The sequence below is a fragment of the Oncorhynchus mykiss genome, chromosome 17, assembly GCF_013265735.2.
Source record: "Oncorhynchus mykiss isolate Arlee chromosome 17, USDA_OmykA_1.1, whole genome shotgun sequence".
Lineage (NCBI taxonomy): Eukaryota > Metazoa > Chordata > Actinopteri > Salmoniformes > Salmonidae > Oncorhynchus > Oncorhynchus mykiss.
This window is the reverse complement of record NC_048581.1, coordinates 35,641,745-35,653,708: the sequence shown is the minus strand read 5'-3', so window position 1 is coordinate 35,653,708 and position 11,964 is coordinate 35,641,745. Positions and strand designations below refer to the sequence as shown.

The window sequence follows — 11,964 nt, the reverse complement described above, 5'->3', positions numbered from 1 at the left end:
AGCAATCCAACCCAGTCTTTTTTAATCAATGTTTTTACCACACCTCTACCCAACGGATCCACTATATTATTTTTCACTGCACCCTTTGTGATTAGATCTACTCTATCATTTCCCTTTACTCCTGCAGGGGCAGGAATACAACAAAACTGAACCACAATACCATTCCTTTGCCAACCCTCTCACAAACTGCTTGATCAATAGCGTTGATTTGAGCTAGGTGCTGCACAGTTTGAGTATTATTTTAAAAGACCGGTGCAGTCAAAATTCATTTTTTTCATATTGTACAACAGCTGATGAAACTAACACTGTAAAAGTGTGACTGAATTTGATCAGTGTTAGTTGCTGTTTGGAAATACAATATACACAGGACCTTCTAATCAGCAGGTTTGCATGTGCAGAAGTTTCGGCTTTCCATGGTGAGATCACCAAGCGGTAAATTGGTTAATAGATCAATAACAAAGAGAGTTCCAAACCTCTTTGTCAATAACAGCTAGTTTTCAGTTTTCCCCTCCTCACTCAGACCCCTCCCAGACAGTCCTAGCAAAATGATTGCTTAAGAAATAGTTATTTTCTCGTAACTCTAAGTTTAAAAAAAAATGGTGGTGGGAATAGACTGTTGATCAGATAGTTTCTTTTTACTTTCGGAAAATGCACATGGCCAAATATTTGTGGCCGACCCTCCTGAACAAGTGTCAAAGGGGCTTATTTTAAGATTGATAGGCCACATTGCTCATCACGAGTCATATATCCACATTGGCATTCACAGTCAAGATAAATCGCCATCATAATATTGTAGGGACCCTAATTATGATCTCCCCAAGTGGGTAAATCCTATTTAGGAGACCTTTCGAGACACCTATAGGACGTTGCACTGTCGCCATTTGCAACATCCGTGTAAGTAGTGGATGGGATGGGCCCCTGGTTGTGGCCCTCTCGAGGTACGTGGAGCAGTGAAGCATTCTACAGACAACCCATCCTATATTGAAGAAATCTATATCTCTTAGCGTAACGGCTATGCTGTTGGGTTGACAGGTTCAAGGTCGTGGGTTCAAGCCCTAGTTGGGATTGACATCTCTGCAATAAAATACTTTTTTTTAACACAGGAGGCAAAATATACTGTAAACTTGAAAAATTATATGTGTTATTTGCAGTACTGGTAATACTGATACGTGAAAATATACTGTAGCCTGTTTATTTTTTCAACAAATGTTGGAACATGTTCAAAGCTGTTACCTATGAGTTGAGAATTATGCACATTACTGTAAAATATCCATTCCAATGTACTGTTTGAAATTACTCACATTTAGTGACCTTATACAATAAAACGTAAATTCATTAAATTAGGATTTTGTTTCACTGATCTACAGAACCAACTGTACCTTCAAAACATTATAGTAAATACTCTATCCAGAGCAATTTATAGTAGTAAGTGCATTCATTTTCATACTGAGCCCCCATGGCAACTGAACCGACAGCCCTGGTATTGCAAGTTGTATGCTCTACCAACTGAGCCAACCAGAACCCTAATGCATAAAGAATGAAGATCTAAATAAAATATTTTCCATCCTTTTATTGAGACTTCATCTACAGATAGTTTTGTACCGTCCAATATGTATGCTAAATCAATGTTTCTCAACCTTTTTCTACCAGCAGCTGGGGTGCTTCCGCCATGGGGGACAGCTAACATTAAAATTTGAGTACTTGAGCACAAACTCAGTGTCAGCTAAACATCAGCTAAACATCAGAATAAGGGATGGCAGGTAGCCTTGAGGTCAGAGTGTTGAGCCAGTAACTGTAAAGGTTGCTGTTTGAATACTGGAGCAGACAAAGGAAAAAAATATATGTAGATATTTATTTTGCTGTACCTTTGAGCATGGCCTTTAGTCCTAATTGCCCCAGAGGTCCTTTATAATTGTGGGTGTCTCAGGGGGAGTTGGGATATGCAAAATAATACATTACCAGTAACAGGACAAATATAGGCCCCCCACAAAAACAAATATTATCACAGGGTTTAACCTCTCGTGGACAGACAGTATGGAGGATCTGACGCAGTTACGCATGATTTAAGATCAGGGTTTCCGAGATTAGGCAGGTTTTAGACCTTCTCTGTCTGGTCCAGTAGGTGGTAGTAATTCACCACTAAAGTTGCTTAAATTAGAAGAAGACGCATAAACAGAAGAAAAAATGGTGGCAGTGAGCAGGGCATAGCTCAGACTTATCTTTGAGGAAAGCAACTAAAGTAGCTACATCCGTTAGCCGGGAGAGGGCCTGGGTTTATTGCATGGGTAGTGTGGAAAGCCTATATAGTTTAGTTTTATCCTTAGTGGTTATTTTACTTGCCATGTCTACCAACGTTGATGTTGGAGGTGAAAAGCTTGCCTCTGTAGATTTCGAGATATTCGGGAACGTCCAGGGTAGGTAGGCTGACTAGGCTACCCTGCGCATGTTTAGTTGTCTGCCTTGGGGGGTGAGCCTGTGCCTGTATGTAAAATGGTCAACTCACACAATGCACACTGCCTGAAGTAGATTCACTGAGTAGGCAAGTTTGGTAACAATTTTCACTGTGCAACCGAAACATAGCATGCTGCTATCCATATTTTCAAATGCAATTGTTTCCTCCTATGGCACGGTGCAAGTTAGCCCATGAATATTGTTGAGGGGAATTGATCTAGGCATGAAATGCTCTTAATTAAAAACAATTTATCCTTGATTGCGAATTTAATTATCATCCCAAAATAACTTCACAAATATAAAAGATACACAAAAAAAGACCAGGGGAAGAAGTGTAATAGCTTCGAGACAATGTTATAATTTTGGTTTGCCTTTGATTCCATTAGCTCAGGAAGTGTCATAGTTCAGGTAAAGGGAATTATAATCTGTGTTAAAACGGTGCACAGTAAGTGTATATTTTGCATTTGAAAAAAATATTTGGGCGTGATATGAAAGTAGAATTTCTGATGTTTCCAAAACCGTATTACACGCGTCAGGACTGTTGTACACATTGGCCGTGCTGTGGTCAATGGTTTGAATGAGATCCAAAGAGGACAGTGTATGGCCCTTTGGATTCTCTACAGTTACTAGTCTCTTGAAAGGATCAGGTCATCAAGTCAATAAAGCAAGATATAGCTAATCGGGAATATTTGGATATGAATTACCCCTATTTCTTTTCATGTTTCTTTTGTTCTTACAGGTGTTTGCTTCAGAATGGTGAGCAACTTCACTTAGCCTTTTACATGTTGAGGAAAATGTTTTTTTTAAACAATCAAATAAAAGTAGAACAAAATATATATTTTAAAACCTATCACATTCCATTTTGATTTGCAATGTGTTAGTATTTTCCCCTCTTTCATCTAACTGTACTCTTATTTTTAAATTCTGTGTTCCATACGTACTGATAAAGTGAAGTGTGTTAGCATTTTCATGTAGCCCACACACAGTGTAGAGAATCTTTGGTTCCGTTTCTAAAATACATTGTACAGTGTTATCTTTATAAGAAGATAACCCCAGTTACTGCACTGACATGACACCCCCGTGCCATTTTTCCTTCCTTTCTTTTGGTCCTTTGTTTTCCAGTACACAGAAGACCAGGGGAAGAAGCTGGGTGTTAATGGCTGGGTGAAGAACACAAGAGAAGGAACCGTGGTTGGCCAGTTACAGGGGCCCCATGACAAGGTCAAGGAAATGTAAGTCCACTCTGAGATAGACAATACAATTCATTAGACAGGACACGATTCAATGAATCATTCCATTTTACTGCATTAAGCAATGCCTTGGTTTACAAACTACTGCACACCAGAAGAGGCTGGTGGGAGGAGCTGTAGGAGGAAGGGCTCATTGAAATGTTTGTAAAGGAATCAATGGAACGGCGTCAAACCAGCCTCCTCTGCTGAACACATCTTATTCTATAAACAAATCAGCTACCTGAGGGGTGGGTCTACCTGTTATTATTATTTTTTTAAATTTTTTTTACAGCACCCCAATCTGTTGGGGGAATTTTTATATGATACTGCAATGCTGGTTCAATGGAATTTAGCCATCAGCATCACAACACTCAATATTTTTTATTTTGCATTACCATTTAAAGACAGTTTTTGAGTTGGTTGCCACACAGAGAGAGAACATATTATAAGCCTTATTCTAATCATAAAGGCTCATACATGCTTTTAACAGCTAATACCGCTTCATACATGTAAGTAAAGTGTTTAATGATAGCTATACTACATGTATCAAATAAAATAGTTTTTTGCACATGCAGGTTGCTGTGAAATGCTTACTTACAAGCCCTTAGCCAACAATGCAAAGTTGTAATAAAGTAAGAAACATATGCTAAATAAACTAAAGGAAAAACAGTAACACAATAAAATAACAATTATGAGCCTATATAAAAGGGGTACGGGTACTGAGTCAATGTGCAAGGGTACGGGGTTAGTCAAGGTAATTGAGGTAATATGTAGGTAGAGGTAAAGTGACTATAGCTAAACAGAGAGTAGCAGCAGCGTATGTGAAGAGTGTGAATTTTTGAGTGTGTGTGGCTTCAATGTGTGTGTGTGTGTGTGTTAGTCAGTGTAGTATGTGTGAGTGTGTGGTGAGAGTCCAGTGAGTGTACATCGAGCCTATGCAAGAATCAGTGCAAAAAAACGTAATAAAATGTAGGCATACCTCAGAGCAGTTACATTGGTTGAAACCAGGCAAGAGTATCACTGACACCATGCAGCTACTTTAATATCATCACACTTGTGAGAGCTTAACAGAGGACATACATTTTTACTTACTTACTGTCTTTACTAGAGATAATACCTTTGTATATTGAGAATGCAAAGTAGTACTTTGCCAGTAGGTGTCATCATATGCCCAGCCTTACCAAATGCCAGGGTTCCCCAACTGGTGGGTTTTTGGGGGGGGATTTAATAGAGAGATATATGTGATCATATACAAATGTAAGCAATGTTTGAAAGGATTATGTTTTAGTCAAATGTTATATCTGTTTGTGCTTCTTGCGGGCAATTTGCAGTCTAAAACATATTTTTTTAGTATGTTCGGGCCCCCTGACCATCTGCTCAAGAAGGAATTGGCACACATCTGAATCTAGTTGATGATCCCTGCCCCATGGAATACTCTAGAATAGAGCTTCCCATGCCTAGTCACAGGCTGTGGTCTGATTGTGTATCCCCAAAAGGTGCGCTCACAAACTCCCCCTCATGGATTTAAAAGGAATAGACTGGTGTATGGTAGAAACTCCCTCTTGAAGAAAAGAAGGGTGATATGCACATCCTAAACTTGCGAATACCGGTGCTGGACTAATGGATATTACTGAGAAAAAGGAATTAGTATTTGGGTGCAGAAATAAAGCACTGGGGAGCAGCAATATTCCGTGTGCCGGCTTCTCATTTGTTTATCTCAGGGAACTCCCTTTTGCCCATGCTTGCACAAAACTAAAGGACGCTAAACTGACTTCAGATCAGTGTTGAGGGGCAACTTCATCTTACTACTTCCCTGACCTGTTTGGTGGGTGTGGCTCAGCCTGTAGTTCCTAAAACCGAGGTACATGGGAAAGTAAGTCAGCCTGGGTCGAGCTGTGGATTACATCACCAGGTTCTCTACGAACTGGGAAATGGGAACAAGATGTACTGGAGAGCTGGAGGAGGGTCCGGCCAGCAGGGGAGTATTTCCTTTCACTGTGTGTGTGTGTGTGTGTGTGTGTGTGAGAGAGAGAGATTGATTGCAATGGATCCTCCAAATCCTTTGGCTTGTTTCTAATTTCTATTGTATTGTGACTTACATAATGGTAAATGTGCTACGTGATGAAAAATGGTACATTATAAAAACTACCCTAAACTACCTTAACATGAATCTCTCTGGGCAGCTCCTCCACCCATTGGCTATATAGTATTTATCTAGCTCTGAAATTTGGGGGGAGGGTTCCTCTTGAAGTATGTGTATTTTTTTTATGTACACACTGCAGTGTTTGTAGTCATTCAACTGTGCCTGACATTGCCTTTTGAGGGTTGAGCTTTTGCTGCACAAAAAAAAAGTGTTCCTTTTCACTCCGGCCTGCGAACACGAGATGTGAGAACAGAAATGTGTTTGGTCATTAAATATTGAAACAGACAGAGCAGGCGGGGTTGGAATCTGCTGGAGTCTGCCTGCATTCCCCCCTCTTTTTTCTCTCTTTCATGAACAATAAATATTTCCCCTGTCTTACTTTCCACCTCTCTTTGGCAGGGTTGGAATTGCTAGTCTGCTGACTTAACTCCTTTTGTTCCATGTCTTAGTCCTGATATCTACCACTTCATCACTTTATCTGTTTTTTTTGGGGCCTTGTATCTGAATTGATCCTTTTCAGTAGTGTGGAGATAAGGCTAGCTTAATTTGAACTAATCCAAGATGTTGTTGGAATGTTAGATCTAGCTATGTCTCAAAGAGCTCTTGTCAAGCAGTACACAAAGTAATGGTACCACTTTACGATGAAGGCACTTTACAGGAACAGCAATGTGGGAACCCCCCCCCCCCCCCACTACTTTCAATGCTATCTAACTTCCCCAAACCAGTGAGAGGGTTGGAACCTCCCAGTTCTTCCCTTGAAAACAATGAGTAGCAGCCTGCGCTTGAGAACACAGATGGGCTCCACTGTGTATACATGGGGGGGGGGGGGGGGGGGGGTGTTATTGACCAGCGGATGTGGTAGAGTGAGAGAGAAGGAGCATGTTTTCAAAGCTCTTACTCACACCTCTATAGAAAACGCAAAGGGGAAAGAAAGGTTATAGACATCCAATAAAGGTCTTCCTCTGGCGACCACTCAGATATGTGAGATAGGGAAATGTAAACAAGCAAGGGTGGGTGTTCATAAAGGATTCATTTGACTAAATACCTCCCTCCCTCGGCAGCTAGCAAGTGCAATTATTTTCAAATTTCCCTGTTTTCTTTTGTTAGGGTTTAGTTTCCTGAAAAACTGGGCAGATCTATGCACTTAATACATTGTGTATAATACTGTAATAGCCTGTGTCTGAATGTGGTACCTATTTAAAATGCTCTGTGTGTGTGTGTGGTCTGTGATTCAGAAATGTGCTATAGTAGTTTGTCAATGTATATTGAACAACAAATATAAATGCAACAATTTCAAAGATTTTACTGAGTTACACAGTTCATATAAGGATATCAGTCAATTTAAATAAATTGATTAGGCCCTAATCTATGGAGTTCACATGACTGGGCAGGGGCGCAGCCATGGGAGGGGATGGCTATTTTTTCCCCCCCAAAAAAGGGCTTTATTACAGATATAAGTAATCCTCAGTTTCATCAGCTGCGGGTGGCTGGTCTCAGATGATCCCGCAGGTGAAGAAGCCAGATTTGCGTATGCAACAATTCTGGGACCTTTCATTGCAGCTCATGAAACATGGGACCAACACGTTACATGTTGCGTTTATTTTTTTATTTAGTAGATTTGTAATTTTCAGTGTTTTTTTTTCTATTTTATACACCTTGGTGTGTATCCTATATTTACAATGTCAGTATTGATAACATTTGAGTTATTTATATAGTTTATGTCAGGGACAATGCACAATAATCAACATATTTGACAGCATTATAACATTCTCAGAGTTAACTAGATAGCATTTTTTTTATTACTGGGTAGTCTGTATTTTCTAGGCTTTTAAAAAAATCCTGTATTCCCAAAGCTCAGACACTCTCTGTGCTCAACTTGATAATACATAGCCTTGTGAACCACCAGTAGAATTACTTGTATTTCATTGAAAGGGAATATCAATGCACCCTTGTAAGAGAGAATGAGACATCTCTTCCATGGCAACGACACATACATCTCTCTTTGGTTGTTAGTCAATTTCCGCCATCTTAGCCTCCAACGCAAGATGTTTCCCGGCAGTCTCAACACAGACGCACCTTGAAAAAAAGCTTCCGACTGCCAACCGGTGCGCCTTCCTGCTCGCACTCATTCAATAAGAATGGAGTGATGGGCCTTCAGAGGACCATAATGCATTTAGTGACCTCTTGATTCACTTGAATACAGCATGAGGGATGTAGCGTACAGACTGCGAGGAGAGGGAACATAGGTCCTCTGGTGGTAGCTCATCGCTTGTACCCAGGAGAAGATTATCACCAACATGAATTGCTCCCATTGTGTTTGCGTTATGCTGGGGACTCAAAACATATGGCCTATTACAGCCAAATCTTGGCTGTAGCTGGCAATATTTATTGTTATGTCTGTCAATGCATTGACACCAGACCTGGGTCAAATAGATTGTTTAATACATTGTCTGCCCTTTATTTTGTTTAGTCCAGTACAATGGAATCAATGGAGTAGTCCCAAAAGCCTCATTAAAACACCTGAACTACATACAATATTATCAGAAGAGATTATTGCCTGAAACTGAAAATCATGTTGCGTGTCTTTTATAGTCCTGGTTTTGAATACCAGTGACAGTTTGTGAGGTGTTGTTTTGACTCGGAATTGTGGGCCTTTTCTCTCTCTTTCCGTAGGAAGGTGTGGCTGAGTAAGGTGGGGAGTCCCAGCTCACGCATTGACCACGCCGAGTTCTCTAACGAGAGGGACATCCCCAAACTGGAAATCCATGGCTTTGGCACTCGCTACTGACTGCCAGAGCAGCGACAAAGCACCGCAGCAGCAAGTATCCACCCTGAGGCCTGCCCCAAAGGAATTAGTAGCTTCTCAACTTCTAAGGTGCTTGATTTGACCTGTAATATTCATATCTTCACAGTTTTAAATGTCATTCTGAGGCCTGTTATGCCATTTATTTATTGTTTGAAGAAGTCATTTGAATGCTCTGTTATCATTTAACCCACAACAGAAGTTTGACATGATTAGTTTGCTAAATGCAACTTTTAAATTGCACTTAAATGCCACTATATATGTCAATAATAGTCAACCTTTACAATGTTGAGTTCATCCCATCAAAGACAGAAATAAAATAATTTAGTGAACCAACTGTGTGAACATTTTCAGTAGTTTTAAATATTAAAAATATTTGCAGAGTTGTTTTTCTCAACATGGATGCAACACACACTCACCGGACAATTTATTAGGTACACATCTAGTACCGGGTCGGACCCCCCTTTCCCTCTTTAACAGTCTGAATTCTTCAGGGCATTCTACAAGGTGTCGGAAACATTCCACAGGGATGTTGGTCCAAGCTGATGCAATGGCATTACGCAGTTGCTGCAGATTGGACAGCAGCACATTCATGCTGTGAACAGCCCGTTCCATCTCATCCCAAAGATGCTCCATTGGGTTGAGGTTTGGGGTCTGCGCAGGCCACTCGATTAAACTGAACTTGCTGTCGTGTTCCAGCCAATGTTTTTTCACTCCTCAATTTTCCAGTGTACGCCATTGCGTGCCCATTGGAGCCGCTTCTTGTTTTTAGCTGATAGGAGTGGAACCCAGTGTGGTCATCAGATGCGATAGCCCATCCGTGTCAAGGATCGGTGAGTTCTGCATTCCGAGATGCCGTTCTGCACACCACTGTTGTACTGCACCGTTATTATGTCTGTTTGTGGCCCGCCTATTAGCTTGCACGATTCTTACCATTATCCTTTTGACCACTCTCATCAATGACCAGTTTTTTCCCACAGGACTGCCGCTAACTGGATGTTGTTTGTCGCACCATTCTCTGTAAACCCTAAACACTGTCGTGCGTGAAATACCCATGAGCATGACCATTTGAGATACTGGATCCTGTGCACCTGCCACATGATTACACCGCACTCAAAGTCGCTTAGGTCACTCGTTTTGCCCATTCTAACGTTCAATCGAACAGTAACTGGATGCCTGTATGCCTGCTTTTTATACAGTGCCTTCAGAAAGTATTCACACCCCTTTACTTTTTCCAAATGTTGTTGTATTACAGGCTGAATTTGAAATGTATAACATTTAGATTTTTTTGGTCACTGGCCTACACACAATTGCTGCTGATGATACATCAGTAGCAATACAAGGATATAACATTTATAGAAGAGACAGAAATGCTTATGGGGGAGGAGTTGCTGTATATATTCAGAGCCATATCCCTGTAATGCTTAGAGAATATATTTTGTCAAGTGTTATTGAAGTGTTGTGGTTGCAGGTTCACTTGGCACATCTAAAGCCTTTTCTTTTGGGGTGTTGCTATAGGCCGCCAAGTGCTAGCAGTCTATCTAAATAATATGTGTGAAATGCTTGATAGTGTATGTGATGTAAACAGAGAGGTCTACTTTCTTGGGGACCTGAATATTGACTGGTGTTCATCAAGCTGTCCGCTCAAGAGGAAGCTTCTTACTGTCGCCAGTGCCTGTAATCTGGTTCAGGTTATTAATCAACCTACCAGGGTGTTTACAAACACTACACAAACAAGATCATCAACATGTATCCATCACATTTTTCCTAATGCTGTAGAACTTTGTTCTAAAGCTATAGCCGTACCCATTGAATGCAGTGATCACAATATAGTGGCTATATCCAGGAAAGCCACATTTCGAACAGCTGGGCCTAAAATAGTGTATAAGAGATCATACAAACGATTTTGCTGTGACTCTTATGTGGATGATGTTAAAAATATTTGTTGGTCTGATGTGATTGAGGAGCATCCAGACACTGCACTTGATGCATTTATGAAATTGCTTCTTCCGATTGATAAACATGCACCTGTTCAGAAACTGACAGTTAAGGCTCCATGGATTGATGCGGAATTAAAAAACTGTATGGTTGAAAGAGTTGGGGCAAAAGGAGTGGCTAATAAGTCTGCCTGTACATCTAACTGGCTTACTTACTGCAAATTGAGACATTTTGTGACTAAACTCAACAAAAAGAAGAACATTTGTTATGAAGCCAAGATCAATGATATAAAGAATGGGAAAAAACTTGAACTTTAAATTAAATTATGGGCAGAAAGACAAATTCAACTCCGTCTTTTATCGAATCAGATGGCTTATTCATCACAAAACCATTTGATGTTGCCAATTATTTTAATTATTATTTAATTTGCAAAGTGGGCAAACTTAGGCAGGAAATGCCCACAACAAAAAGTGAGCAATTATATGTATGTATAAAAAACAAATACGGAAAGAAAAGCAGTGCAGTGTTTGAATTTTGTAAAGTTAGTGTGGGAGAGGTGGGAAAATGATTGTTAACCTCTTAGAGCTCTAGGGGCGCTATTTCATTTTTGGATAAAAAACGTTCCCGTTTTAAGCGCGATATTTTGTCACGAAAAGATGCTCGACTATGCATATTCTTGACAGTTTTGGAAAGAAAACACTCTGAAGTTTCAGAATCTGCAAAGATTTTGTCTGTAAGTGCCCCAGAACTCATTCTACAGGCGAAACCAAGATGATGCATCACCCAGGAATTAGCAGAATTTCTGAAGCTCTGTTTTCCATTCTCTCCTTATATGGCTGTGATTGCGCAAGGAATGAGCCTACACTTTCTGTCGTTCGCCCAAGGTCTTAGCAGCATTGTGACGTATTTGTAGGCATATCATTGGAAGATTGGCCATAAGAGACTACATTTTCCAGAGGTCCGCCCGGTGTCCTTTGTCTAAATTTGTGCGTAATCTTCAGGTGCGGTCATTTTCTCCTGGGATTCAGGAGAGAAAGCATGTGTCCAAGAACGATGTATCAATGAAGAGATATGTGAAAAACACCTTGAGGCTTGATTCTAAAAAACGTTTGCCATGTTTTCAGTCGATATTATGGAGTTAATTTGGAAAAAAGTTTGCGTTTTGAGGACTGAATTTATGGATTTTTTTTGGTAGCCAAATGTGATGTATAAAACGGAGCTATTTCTAATACACAAGGAATCTTTTTGGAAAAACTGAGCATCTGCTATCTAACTGAGAGTATCCTCATTGAAAACATCAGAAGTTCTTCAAAGGTAAATGATTTTATTTGAAGGCTTTTATGTTTTTGTTAATGTTGCGTGCTGGATGCTAACGCTAATGCTAACGCTAAATGCTAACG

At 40.2% G+C, this 11,964-nt stretch overlaps 1 protein-coding gene across 1 annotated transcript; it reads left to right on the top strand.

The window, feature by feature from the left end:
- The first annotated feature begins 2,098 nt into the window (after window positions 1–2,098).
- LOC110493815 (acylphosphatase-2) lies at window positions 2,099–8,958 on the top strand. The gene is made up of 4 exons (XM_021568315.2): window positions 2,099–2,414; window positions 3,191–3,207; window positions 3,574–3,683; window positions 8,497–8,958. The coding sequence occupies exons 1-4, from the start codon at window positions 2,282–2,284 to the stop codon at window positions 8,609–8,611; spliced, it is 375 nt and encodes a 124-aa protein (XP_021423990.1). The 5' UTR covers window positions 2,099–2,281; the 3' UTR covers window positions 8,612–8,958.
- The last annotated feature ends 3,006 nt before the right edge of the window (window positions 8,959–11,964 follow it).